At 45.5% G+C, this 14,409-nt stretch overlaps 1 protein-coding gene across 8 annotated transcripts in view; it reads left to right on the forward strand.

Annotated features, from left to right (window-relative positions):
• The window catches only part of HS3ST4 (heparan sulfate-glucosamine 3-sulfotransferase 4), a 900,746-nt gene that overhangs the window by 451,838 nt on the left and 434,499 nt on the right, over nucleotides 1–14,409 (forward strand). For 6 of the 8 annotated variants that reach the window (XM_078344971.1, XM_078344976.1, XM_078344974.1 and 3 more), the window contains 2 exons: nucleotides 417–1,336; nucleotides 4,986–13,924. In XM_078344971.1, coding sequence (XP_078201097.1) covers nucleotides 13,191–13,924 — 734 coding nt within the window. In that variant the 5' untranslated portion in view covers nucleotides 417–1,336; nucleotides 4,986–13,190. The remainder of the gene's footprint in view (nucleotides 1–416; nucleotides 1,337–4,985; nucleotides 13,925–14,409) is intronic. The other 2 variants (XM_078344972.1, XM_078344975.1) reach the window with 2 other exon arrangements.

Here is a 14,409-nt window from a genome sequence, read left to right on the forward strand (position 1 = left end):
TTCTGGGTTGATTAATATTGGGGTTGGTGGACTGGGGTAGAGATTTGGGATCAGTGGGCCTGATCCAATCTGTTGGAGGCCTGAATAGAACAAAAAGACTCACCTTCCCTTGAGTAAGGAGGAATTTTCGTTTTCCCTGTCTTCAGACTAGAATTGAAAAATTAGCTCTCCCCATCCCCAGGACTTTGAACTTGAACTGGACCTAGACAATCAGTCTCTTGGATTTCCAACTTGCGAACCACAGATCTTGGGGCTTGTCAGCCTCTATAATCGTATGAGCCACTTGTTCATAATAAATTACTTTATATATGTCCTATCAGTCTGTTTCTTCTGGAGAATGCTGACTAACATAAGAGTAGTTAATGTTCTTTTAGGAGGCAGACTACTAACTGTCCAAATCCACATTTTCCTCCCAGTCCTGGGCACACAGCTAAGCTCAGTAGCTGGCTGCTTGCAGTGAGGTGTGGCATGGAACTGGCTTTCCATTGGCTCCTTAATGGAAAGGGAGTGAAAACGACGTGCACCTTTTCCAGGCTGGAACTTTTGAAAAGCAGGTATGTCTTTTGCATGCATCCTCTTTCTCCTTGTGCAGGTTGGTTGCAGGAATGATAATGCCCTCAGGGTTGGCACAGCCAAAAGAGACAAGATTCTGGGGAACTGACACATTATGTGAAGGACAGCTATCTGCCAAACTGTTACTGGAAAAAGGTCTCGATCCAGACCTCAAGAGTGGGTTCTTGGATCTCATGCAAGAATTCGAGGTGAATCCATGAAATAAAAGCACGTTTATTAGAGAAGTAAAGAAACAAAAGAATACCTACTCCATAGGCAGAGCAGCCCCAAGGATGCTGGTTGACCACTTTTATGGTTATTTCTTAACTATATGCTAAACAAGGTGTGGATTATTCATGAGTTTTCCAGGAAAGGGGTGGGCAATTCCCAGAACTGAATGTTCCTCCCATTTTTAGAGCATATAGGGTAACTTCTTGACATTGCCATGGTATTTGTAAAGTGTTATGGTGCTGGCGGGAGTGTTTCTTAGCATGCTGATGTATTATAATTCACATATGATGAGCAGTGAGGACAACTAGAGGTTACTTTCATTGCCATCTTGTTTTTGGCTAACTTTTTTACTGTACGCTGTCTTATCAGCAAGGTCCTCATGACCTGTATCTTGTGCTGATATCCTATCTCATCCTGTGACTTAGAATGCCTACCCTCCTGGGAATGCAGCTCAGTAGGTCTCAGCCTCGTATTACCCAGGCCCTATTCAAGATGGAGTTGCTCTGGTTCAAACACCTCTGACAAAACTGCCATACCCACCTGGGCCTATAAGGTAACCAAAGATACATTTTTATTGCATTTGAGCCATTCCTTTTAGAGAACCTGCTTGTTATTTATTTATTTTCTTTTATCTTTCATTTTTTTCTGTGGAGACAGCGTCTCACTATGTCACCCAGGCTGGTTTTGAACTCCTGGCCTCAAGTGATAATCCTGCCTCAGCCTCCCAAAGTTCTGGGGTTGCAGGTGTGAGCCACCATACCTGGACATTTTCTTTTTATTTATTTATTTATTTATTTATTTATGAGATGGAGTTTCACTCTTGTTACCTAGGCTGGAGTGCAATGGCGCAATCTCGGCTCACCGCAACCTCCACCTCCTGGGTTCAGGCAATTCCCCTGTCTCAGCCTCCTGAGTAGCTGAGATTACAGGCACGTGCTACCATGCCCAGCTAATGTTTTGTATTTTTTTTAGTAGAGATGGGGTTTCACCATGTTGACCAGGAGGGTCTCGATCTCTTGACCTTGTGATCCACCCTCCACAGCCTCCCAGAGACCTGGCCATTTTCTTAACTATCATAGACGTATTTAAACACAAAAATATAATATTACCTATGTTTATGGTCCTAATACCTAAAATAAACAGATGTTACATTTTGCCATATTTGCTTCACATGCTGTATTGGTTTGCTAAAGCTTCCCTGACAAAATACCACAGGCCAAGTGGCTTAAACAACATAAACATATATTCTCACAATTCTGGAGGCTAGATGTCTGAGATCAAGGTGTTGGCAGGGCTGGTTTCTTCTGAGGGCCCTCTTCTTGGCTTGTAGATGTTCATCATCCTGATCTTCTACAAGAATATTGGTCCTGTTGGATTAGGGCTGATATGACTTTATTTTACCTTAATCATATTACTTTATTTTACCTTAATCACCTCTTTAAAGGTCCTGTCTCCAAATATGGTCACATTCTGAGACACTGGGGTTAGGACTTCAGCATATGAATTTTTGGGAGGTACAATTCATCTCATCACACATCTTTGCTTTTAAGGAGTAAAATATTGCAGTTACACCTCCAACTTCATTTTTCCAGTCCATTATCTTTCATCCTAGGTATGAATGTCCTGAAATTAATATGAAACATTCTGAGACTATGCATATGTGTAGGATATTAACACATTATTATAATTTTATGCATTTTTAAAATTTACATAAATGGCATCATGCTGCATGTATCCTTCTGTGATCACCTCTTATTAATCAATCAGCTTTCTGAGCTGCAGCCATGTTAGGATGTACAGAACTAGTTTGTTCTCTTTAACTGCAGAATCACATTCCAGTGTATGAATAAACTGCAGCAATTCATTTCCTTACTGATGGAACGATTGTTTCCCTTTATACTGTGCAAAACAACACTCTACATGTGTCTTGTGTTTATAAGTGAGTGTTTTTAGTGAAGACACCGGGAAGTGGTATTTGGTCATACAGTGACCCAGGTTTACTCTTACCTGATACTGTTAAACAAGTATTTCTTTTCCAGTGCGGTTGTGCCAATTACATTCCTCTTAGAAGTATGTGATATTATTTTCCCCTACATCCTTACTAAGATTTGAAGCTAAAAGACATTACCTTTTGCCAATCTAATGAGCATGACATGGAATATCACCAGTGTTTTAATTTTCACTATTTTGATTAATAGCGAGGTTGAATGTAATCTCTTATGACTATTTAACATCCAGATTTTCTCCTTGGTGAACTGCCTGTTTATATCCTTTTATTGTTTTACTGATTTTCAAGTTATTCGTTGGAGTTTTTTGCATATATTCTGAATATTAAGGCAATCTCCTGGGTTATTTTTTCTTTGATTCTTTTAATGGTGTCCTTTGATTAAAAGAAATTTAAAATGTAGGCAAATTCAGTCTCTGTCAGTCTTTTCCTCTACGACATATGCTTTCTGTTTCTTGTTTATGACACCCCTACCTGAATGTCATCCTATATTTTCTTACAAAACCTAGAAAGCTCTTCTTGTCTTTTCTTTTGAGACAGGGTCATGCTCTGTTGCTCAGGCTGGAGTGCAGTGGTGCAATTATGGCTCACTGCAGCCTTGGCCTCCTGGGCTTAAGTGATCCTCCCACCCCAGCTTAGTGGCTGGAAATGCAGAGCCAAGCCACCATGCCCATGTATATATTTATATTTTGTAGAGACAGGCTCTACAACATAGAAAATGTTGCCCAGGCTGATCTCAAACTCCTGGTCTCAAACAATTCTCTTGTTTTGGCCTCCCAAAGTGCTGGGATTACAGGCATGAGCCAACGCACCCAACCATAAGGTTTTCTTTTCATACTTAGGTCTTCAATCTGTCTAGATTTTCTTTTGTGTATGGTGACAGGGGAAACTTGTTTACTCTTTTTGCTTATGATTTGCCTAATGTCTTATTAAGTGGCTCATTTTTTTTCCTTGCTTATAATGGATATTAGAGTATATAGTTACTTATTCCTCCTTAGAATAAGTAACTATGTATTTATGAAGATACGTGGTATCTTCATTTTAGTGTAATCTCAGCAGCCCCAAACTCCTTGATTATTTCATGAGATTGTAAATTCAGCTTTATCAGAACATAGATTTACATCATTGCACCTGCATAAACAATGTACTTTTTGAGCTAAAAAATTTATTGGAATGTTTCTTTTATGTTAATTAAAACCCCATTTCCTTCTTAAAGTGAGAGTAATTTCTCTGATTTTTCTCGGAAAGGGGTTTTACTTTGCTTCCATACTTGCATGTGAAATTTAGAATCGATGTGTCAAATTATACACAATCCATACCCACATCCAATTCTGTTGGAATTTTGTTTGAAATTATTTGGAACTGATTGATTAATGGTGAGGATTGTATTTTTACATCCTGAATATTCACCAATATGATATATTCATAAATGTATAGGTTTTGTTTATTTGTATGTTTTTATATGTGTTATGGGTTGAATTGTGTCCCCCCAAAAGATAAGCTGAAGTCCTAATCTCCAGTACCTGTGAGTGGGACCTTATTTAGAAATAGGGTCATTATGAATGAAATCAAGTTAGGATGAGGTTATTAGGTTCTGACCGTACTCACAACGACAGGTGTCCTCACAAGAAGACAAAGGCAGGTGCCTGTAATCCCAGCTACTTGGGAGGCTGAGGCAGGAGAATTGCTTGAACCTGGGAGGCGGAAGTTGCAGTGAGCCAAGATAGCGCAACAGCACCCCAGCCTGGGTGACAAAGTGAGACTCCGTCTCAAAAAAACAAACAAACAAAAAAATTAGAGACCCACAGGAAGAATGCCCTGTGATGACAGAGGTAGAAACCAGAGTGACAGAGCTGCAAGCCAAGGAACCTTAAGAATTGGCCATCACTAGGAAGAGGCAAAGAAAGGTTTTCCGCAAGGTCTCAGAGGCAACATAGCCCATTGACACCTTAATTTCGGACATCTAGCCTTCACAACTGTGTGACAATAAATTTCTGTTTTCAAATAAGTATTAGTTTGCTTGCCATTTATTGTTTATTTCTAAATACTTATCAGAATTTATTATAGTTCCGAATAAGATATTCTTTTATAGTTATATTTTCAAGTTGTATTCTGATTGTATATAGAAATGCAGTTACTCTCTGAATTTTGAATTTTTGTTTGTAATATTCTTTTCTTTTTTTTTTTTTTTTGGTAGAGATGAGCTCTTGCAATGTTGCCCAGGCTGGTCTCGAACTCCTGGCCTCAAGTGATCCTCCTGCTTCAGCCTCCCCAAGTGCTGGTATTACAGGTCTGAGTTGCTGCACCTGATCTGTATTTTGAATTTTATTCACCACCTTTGCCAGGCTTTTTAGTTGGTAGATTTTCTTTTGCCAGTAAACATAGAGTTGGCAAATAATAATTTATTTCTTCCCAACTCTCATGTTATTATGCTTTCCTATTGCATTACCTGCAGATGCCAGTATACTGATAAATTGAAGCTACACTGGAAGGCATACTTGCATTGTGCCTTCTGTTAAAGAGTTTGGTTTCATATTTCATCATGTTTTATCATGATGTTTGCTGTAGCTTTGGGCAAATACTTGTTTCCTCTTAAGGAAGTTGCCTTCAATTCAAGTTGCTAAGCGTATTTATAATGAGTGAAATGGGTGAGATGTTGCACATACTAAAAATATCTTTTTCTTGCTTACCTGGCTTAATCCAATATGGACATACATGTCCCTTCCTCTGGGAAGGGTTCTCTCATGCCTGTACTCTAGGTTAGCTGCTTTAACAACGTGCTTCCAGAGCATGTGGCATTCTGTATTCTCTCTCTCTCTATTGTTTTAGAGACAGTATCTTTCTTTGTCACGCAGGTTGGAATGCAATGTTGTGATCATAGCTTACTGCAACCTCCAACTTCTGGGCTCAACTAATCCTTCTGCCTCAACCTCTTGATAAGCTAGGGCTACAGGCATGCACCATTGCACTAGACTAATTTTTAAAATATTTTATAGAGATGGTGGTCTTACTATGTTGCCCAGGCTGGCCTCAAGTGATCTCAAACTCCTGGCCTCAAGTGATCTTCCCACCTCGATCTTCCAGAGCACTGGAATTACAGGCATGAGCCACCATGCCTAATTGTATTTTCTCTCTTTTAGTACTTGTCTCACTTTGTTAAACTTGTTTGTTTAACTGTTTCTGCTTTCATGAGGACAGAGACCTTGCTGTCTGTCTCACTACTTTATCCTTCACGTCTAATCCAGAGCCCAGAATATACTAGTCGCTTAAAAATGACAATTGAAATAATGAATAAATGAATGAAACAAAAGGAGTGCGAGAGATTTATAAAACTGAACAAAGCAGTGTGAGATGTCAAAACACCAATTCAGTTCCAGGTTTGTGCGGGGTTTATGTCAGTGAAATTACAGAAGGTCTAATAAGAGAAAATATTTGAATTAATGGAGATTGGCTTCCTATATTTCTAGATGGGAAAATTCCAGCATTATGAGTTTATTATGACATTGGAGTTTTAAGCTATTGGGAAATAACCAGTGCTAGGAATAAAAAGAAAAGAAAGTTAGATAGCTTGGGGAAATTATACACAAACATGAATTTCAGATGCTTTAAACATTTATGTGTAGAAAAAGAACAAAAAAAGTCCTAGAAGAAAGTATAGATGAATTTACATAGTTTGAGGGATGCCTTTTTCCATCAAAGGTGAAATACACAAAACCATAATTGAGACATGGACTACATAATAATGAAAATCATATGTCACCAGAAACACTAAAACCAGTTTATTGGTAAAGGCAAATTGGTAACTCAGTAACTGGAAGATATATGATATAGAAAAAAACCTGATACCTCTAATAAAAAGAGACTTTTCTGAATCAATGAGATAGCAATCAAGCAATAGGAAAGTTATAAAAATACAATAAACACACAAATAAACATAAAACATGAAAGATAAATGTCTTAGCTCAAGCTGCCATAACAATATATAATAGATTAGGTGGCTTAAACAAAGGAAATTTATTTTTTCACAGTTCTGGAAACTGGCGGTTCAAGATCAGGTGTCCAGCATGGTCCGGTTCCGGCACAGTCTCTCTTTTTGGCTTGCGGATGGCTACCTTCTTACTGTGTCTTCACATGGCGGGGGGGAAGAAAGGGAGTGGGATAGAGATCATTTCTTCTTATCCAGCCACAGACTTAGGTAATTAGGATTCTGCATGTATGACCCCATTTAACCTTAATCACGTCCTAAAGACCCTGTCTCCAGATGCAGTCACATTGGAGGTTAGCGCTTCAGCATTTTGAATTGAGAGGCAGGGGAAGGGGGGCACAATTCAGTCTGTAGCAACAAATAAAGAGCAGATAAATACACACATAAGCTTGGCGCTTATCGATTATTTTCTTACTTCCGGACTCTTGTTCTTTTTCTAACCTCTTAAGTTGAACATGAAGGTCATTTGTTTAAAAATTTTGTTTTGAGGGGGGATAAACCTATTTGAATCTATAATCGTTTTTATGTGTATTGCTCAATTCTATCCACCAGATTTTGTCCTGTTGTGCTTTCAGCCCTAAGTAATTTCTATTTCCTATGTAAGCGCCTTTTCAATGCAAGGTCTTATATGTTCATGGCCACTGTTACTCTGTTTTAAATCTTTTTACAAGTATACAGTGTGGCCCATTATCACCATGTTGGTTTTGTTTGGAGGCTTACTTCCAGATTTCTATAGATACACTTTTATCTGTTACTTTTTTTGTAGAGATGGGGTTTCACTATGTTGCCCAGAATGTTCTTGAACTACTTGGGGTCAAGTGATCCTCTTGCCTTGGTCTCTGAAAGCGCTAGGATTGCAGGCATCAGACACCATACCCAGATTATAGATATACTTTTTAATCAATAGGTGGAAGATGAACTGAGGAAATATAGTTGCTATGTATGAGACAAGAATGCTGTCTATATTTCTGGGAAACTTTTCTTTTCTAACTGATGGTGCTTCTAATATTCCATTGATCTACTTTTGTGAAGGAGACTTCTAATATTGGGGGAATGAAGCCACCTTGGTCAAAAGCAAGGAAAATCAATAGTAGTGTGCTTTAACCAGTCATATAGTCTAGGCTGTGCTGTGGTAATAACCAAGCTATAAGTCTCAAGAGCTGAAAACAACACAGGTCTGTTTCTTGATCATATACCTGTCATGAGGGGCTGGATCTATATTATCCTTAAACAATGTGTGGGACTGAGGAGATGGGTGCTGATTTAGTTTGGATGTGTGTCTCTGCCCAAATCTCATGTTGAATTCCCCAATGTTGGAGGTTGGACCTGGTAGGAGGTAAATGGATCATGGGGGTGGATTTCTCATGAATGGTTTAGCACCACCCCCTTGGTAATGTTCCAGTGACAGTGAGTGAGTGGAGGTGCATAGCACTTCCTGCCTCACTCTCTTGCCTCTGCTTTGGCCACCTGATGTGTGTGTTCCCCCTTCACCTTCCACTATGATTGTAAGTTTCCTGAGGCCTCCCCAGAAGCCAAGCAAATGCCAGCATAATGCTTTCTATACAGCCTGCAGAACCATAAGCCAATTAAACCTCTTTTCAGTACTTATCTATAGCAATAAGAGAAAGGCCTAATACAGAAGCTAAGACCCTGTATTCAACCCTTTTCTTTTGCAATTGCTAGGGAGAGAAAACAGACCATGGCAAATCTCCTCCTGCTTCTCAAGGCTTCTGCCTGGGACAAACCTCACTTCCGCTCATGCTTTATAAGCAGCACATGGTCACATCTAACTTTAAGGGGCCAGGGAAGAATATCCTTACCAGATGTCCACAAGGAGACTGGACAATATTTGGTGAATGTCGGTCATGACCACCCCACATGTAGTGTCCTTTCCAAAGCCAATTTTTTCCTTTTTGTTGTTGTTGTCGATTTTTAAAGATTCCCTTTAGTTATTTGAGTTACCATAAATCCTTCCAGTGATCTTATTTTATAGAAAATAAACAAACCAAACACCCTAAAACTTTACCAACACTCCAGAAGGCATTAGACTTGACATTATAAATGTACAGACTGAACATCTTAGGACAGTGAACTTCAGCTGATACACTGGGCTAGTTTTGAAAAAAGAGTACATACATATTTTTCAAGAATAAAATTTTAATAGGAAAAGGAAGCAGAGCATGGCATGGGCCAATATTTAGATTTGAATAATTATTGGTAGCCACCCCATGTCAGGCAGGGAGCCAGGGATTTTTGCATATTCTAGTTAATTCAATTTACTTCTTTATAAAAACAATTTGAGGTGAGTCTTATCCACAATTTGTATATGCAGAACCTGAGGCTGAGGGAGGTAAAATGAACTGTTGGGCGCGGTGGCTCAAGCCTGTAATCCCAGCACTTTGGGAGGCCGAGGCGGGTGGATCACGAGGTCAAGAGATCGAGACCATCCTGGTCAACATGGTGAAACGCTGTCTCTACTAAAAATACAAAAAATTAGCTGGGAGTAGTGGTGCGTGCCTGTAATCCCAGCTACTCGGGAGGCTGAGGCAGAATTGGCTGAACCCAGGAGGTGGAGGTTGCGGTGAGCCGAGATTGCGCCATTGCACTCGAGCCTGGGTAACAAGAGTGAAACTCTGTCTCAAAAAAACAAAACAAAACAAAACAAAACAAAACAAAAGCCATTTAGCTAGCAAATGACACCTTGGCTTGAATGCTATCATCTGATACTATGGAGACAGAAGAGAAGAATACAGTGTGTACGCTTGGATAGCGTGCACTGTTCGGTTTTGCAGAATTGCGAGATATACCACAGGTTGGAGAGTACCAAGGTAAAAAGGTTGGAGTTTATTAGTTAGGTAGTGAGATAGAGGATTTTTTGAGTTGGTGGGGGACATTGGTAGGGCTAAAAACATTGCCTCAGAAACACTGATCTGCTATTGTGGTCTAGGATGAATAGAAATGAGGCATACTGAGGCAATGAGGAATTCTGTGGGTGTTGGCAGGGGAAACAAAACTATCTACCATCCAGTCTTCAGACCCATTGGGAATGGCTGGATGACGTCAGAATTTGCCCTGTGTAGGTAGCTCCCACTTTTCATTGTAGGTTTCTCAAGGACTTGCTCCTAGAAAAAGCCTGGCTCAAAAGTGGATAAAAAATAGGCAACTGCCTAAGTGTGAAATTTACAAAGCTCCTCTCCAAAAAAGCCCGCCTCCTCCCTATCACTTGTGGGCCTGACATTTTACCAAAGGGGCTCTATTCTTTCAAGAGTTTGTTATTAAAGTGTGACTATTTGAGGATTGGAGGCAAAAGGGATACTGAGCAGTGTCCTTACTAGCAGTGTCCAGGCAAGTGACATAAATGTGCGGGGGCAACTTGTATGAGCACTGTGAAAATGACAGCACGTCTGCTCTACCTAAAGGGGTAGCAGCTTCTTAGCTCTGACTGAGGGACTCAGTTTGGGATCTGCTTATTTTTCTTTCATTCTTTTTTTTTTGCTGACAGCATTTTACTCTGTTGCCCAGGCTGGAGTGCAGTGGCACCATCTTGGCTCACCGCAACCTCTGCCTCTTGGGTTCAAGCAATTCTCTACCCTCAGCCTCCTGAGTAGCTGGGATTACAGGCACGCACCACCACAGCCTGGCTAACTTTTGTATTTTTAGTAGAGGCAGGGTTTCACCATGTTGGTCAGGTGATCTGCCCCCCTCAGCCTCTCAAAGTGCTGGGATTACAGGCATGAGCCACTGAGCCTGGCCAGGATCTGCTGATTTTTCAACAGTAACCTCCTAACCAAGGGTTTTTTTTTTTTCTTGTTTGGGAAAGCCCCCAATTTAAACTATTGCATCCAGTTTACATTTCTTAATATCACCGTGCTGGCCACATTCAGCTCTCTATTTGCCACCGTAGATTTTAATACCATTTTACCAAAACCCTTCCAAATTTGAGAGCACATCTTTTTTTTTTTTTTTTTGACGGTGTTTTACTCTTGTTACCCAGTCTGGAGTGCAATGGCGCGATCTCGGCTCACCGCAACCTCCGCCTCCTAGGTTCAGGCAATTCTCCTGCCTCAGCCTCCTGAGTAGCTGGGATTACAGGCATGTGCCACCATGCCCAGCTAATTTTTTGTATTTTTAGTAGAGACAGGGTTTCACCATGTTGACCAGGATGGTCTCGATCTCTTGACCTCGTGATCCACCTGCCTTGGCCTCCCAAAGTGCTGGGATTACAGGCTTGAGCCACTGCGCCCAGCCGAGAGCACATCTTTAGTAAAACTCGGCATGGAGCAGGTTTGTTTGGATTGCTGAGAGGGTAGATAGGAAAGTTTGGGTGCTAGGCGGGAACTGCAAGGAGGACCTGGGCCATATATACTGGGCATCCTAGTGCCTGGGCCTTGGAGAGGAGACTGGTTGCTGACATGGCAATGTCTGTTGCAACCCAGGCTTCCTGGCTGACCACCTTGGAGCAGGCCTCCGAGCACAAGGAGGGCTAGGCAGTGCTTGTTTCTCTCGGTTCCAGTTGGCCCCTTCCCATTGACATTACAGTAATGCAGTTGTGTGGTGTTTGAAAAAGCATCCCTAGTTACACAGAATGATTTACAGGACACCAGACTCTGCATTTCAGAGGCCTCCAGTGTACCATAAAAAATATATTATAAAGGAATAATCTTTATCTGAACTAAAGCTTGCAGTGAAGGAAACTCGTGTCCAGCTGAGAGCAGCAGTGAGCTTTTGTTCACTCAGGGAAAAGTCCGTGTTCTTCATCTTATTTGATTAATATTTTTTTTCTCTTTGGCACTAGGCATCTCGTTAATATTTAGACATTATAGACATTTTATTTCAACTGGTTTTCCTATTACGTGATCAGATAAAACCGGAGATGCCAGCCACAGCAGCCAACAAGGGGAAAGCAGCCCTGCCAAACACCCAGCTGTGGCTGGGGGGCAATTGGGACTCACTAGAGCCATCCCCAGGAGGCACCTGGCTGAGCTCTGTGCAGAGCCAGCCCCGGTTGCAGAAAGCAGAGTTTGCTGGAGTGCCTCAGTTGATCACTCTGCGTCTTTCTCACATTTTCCTCACTCCCCTGAGCAAAATGCAACAGGAAGCAAGTCTAGTTGTGAATCTTCCAAAGCCTTCTGATTACCATTTCCCCACAGGAGAGGGAGGTTAGGGGTGGAGAGCTCTCTGCAAAGAAAATACACTTAAAAAAATTCAGTGAGGCGATGCACAGACCCCCTGCAACCCAGCTTGTCTCCGCTTATTAGGTGTTCAGAGCGACAATGGTCCCACACGATTTCAGTCCAGGAAACCATGAACTCCGTTAGTGGCGTTGCCCCCAAAGAGGCACAGGTGTGTGCACCTGTGATTAAGGGTGTCGAGGAGGGGACAGCCTCATCTCTTGAAGCAGAAAGTGCTGTCACCTGGTGATGGGACAGATGGAAAAGCTCTGGGGCTGGGAAACCTGGAGGCTTGTGTCAAAGCTCCACCCATCAGGAGCTTCAAGATAAGATGGGGAAGCTGGAAAGATGGAAGACGGGATGGGAAAGCAGTTTTAGAGAAGGATTCACTCCTGGACCGAAGGCAGGAGGATATCCCGGGCGAGAGAAGTGGGGGTCGGGATGGGCTGAGTTGGAGTCCCAGGGGAAAAGCGGAAGCCACAGCTCGTCACCGCTGTCCTCCAGCTCCCGGTGCGCGGCACCGGCGGCTGGCGTTGGGCTCTACTTCCCTAAAAAGTATTGGGGCAAAGGAATGGAGAACACGGCGTCCCGAGGTCCCAAGGGAAGGGACTACGCGAGGTGCGGTGGGAAACACCCCAAGTGCGTGTATGCTGGGAGGGCTGGGGTGGGGCACGATCTCTGCTCTCCCGGGTGCCCCAGCCCTAGCGCACGCTTCCGCTCCCGCGCCCCCCTTCGCAGGCGCGCGCGAGGCGCACCCCCATTCCCTCGGCTGCGCCGGGCGCGCGCCCGGCCCCCTCCTCCTCCCCTCCGCGCCTCTCCTGTCTCGCGGCAGAAAGTTAGCAGCGGGGAAGGAACTCGCGGCTGCAACAGCGCGCGGTAGCGGCGGCAGAAGCTGAAGCAGGAGCCGCGGTGGAGCCGGGGAAGCGGGGGCGCTGCAGACGGAGCAGGTGCCGCCGGCGGGTCCGCGCGCCCCCCTCGGTCCCCTTGCCTGAGGCTGAGGGGGGGGTGGTGGGGGGCCACCCGGACTCGGCGGGCAGCGTGGGGCAGGGGGCCATGCGGCCGGGCTCCCCCCGGGCGCAGCGGGACAGCGGCCAGGGCCGGGGGCGCAGCGGCGTCGCTTCATGCAGCCGGGGCGGCTGGGCAGCAGCGGCGGCGGCGGCGGCGGCGGGGGCGGCGGCTGAAACCATGTCCGGGCAGCGCCGGGGGCTGCTGCCGCCGCCGCCGCCGCCGCGAGCCGGGAGCCGCGATGGCCCGGTGGCCCGCACCTCCTCCTCCTCCGCCTCCGCCTCCACCTCTGGCCGCGCCGCCGCCGCCCGGCGCCTCTGCTAAGGGGCCGCCGGCGCGCAAGCTGCTTTTTATGTGCACCTTGTCCCTGTCTGTCACCTACCTGTGCTATAGCCTCCTGGGCGGCTCGGGCTCTCTGCAATTCCCCCTGGCGCTGCAGGAATCGCCCGGCGCCGCCGCCGAGCCCCCGCCGAGCCCGCCGCCACCTTCTCTGCTGCCTCCCCCCGTGCGCCTCGGCGCCCCCTCGCAGCCGCCCGCGCCGCCGCCGCTGGACAACGCGAGCCGAGGGGAGCCGCCCGAGCCCCCGGAGCAGCCCGCCGCCCCCGGGACCGACGGCTGGGGACTGCCGAGCGGCGGCGGAGGCGCCCGGGACGCCTGGCTCCGGACCCCGCTGGCCCCCAGCGAGATGATCACGGCGCAGAGCGCGCTGCCGGAGAGGGAAGCGCAGGAGTCCAGCACCACCGACGAGGATCTCGCAGGCCGGAGAGCGGCCAACGGGAGCAGCGAGAGGGGCGGCGCCGTCAGCACCCCGGACTATGGAGAGAAGAAGCTGCCGCAGGCGCTCATCATCGGGGTCAAGAAAGGAGGGACCCGCGCGCTGCTGGAGGCGATTCGCGTACACCCGGACGTGCGGGCGGTGGGCGTAGAGCCGCACTTCTTCGACAGGAACTACGAAAAGGGGTTGGAGTGGTACAGGTAGGACCCTAGGCTCCGCGGGCTGGTGGAGACGCGTCGGGGGGACGCGGAGGGGAAGCCGCGGCTTTCCACGCCCTTCGAGTGTCCAGGTACTGTCCCGAGAGCCCCAAGCCCCCGCGAGCGTTCTGCAAACCCTGGCGGCGTTGCTCAGGGGCATCGGCCGGGAGGGCTGGACTCTAGCGAAAGAACACTTTGTTTCAGGGCGAGGGGAGGAGATATCACCCAGCCCTGCCTCCAGCGCTTCTCATACTAGGAGGTGCTGTCTGAATCTGCCCAGCTCCACGCCTGGGAATCCCCAGAACCTCGTGCGTGCCGGGTGTTTCCGAACCTGGGTTCTTGCGAGGGCTCTGGGATTCTGGGCTGAGGACGCCAAGGAGTGAGACAGGAAGGCTAAATTAACTAAGGGGCTTTGAGATCCCCTGGAATCTCTTAAAATCACCCTCAAACGGATTTGAGTGGCTGGAATTCAACTTTAGTGTGTTAAG

This window comes from Callithrix jacchus, chromosome 12 (genome assembly GCF_049354715.1).
Source record: "Callithrix jacchus isolate 240 chromosome 12, calJac240_pri, whole genome shotgun sequence".
In the NCBI taxonomy this organism is placed as follows: Eukaryota; Metazoa; Chordata; class Mammalia; order Primates; family Cebidae; genus Callithrix; species Callithrix jacchus.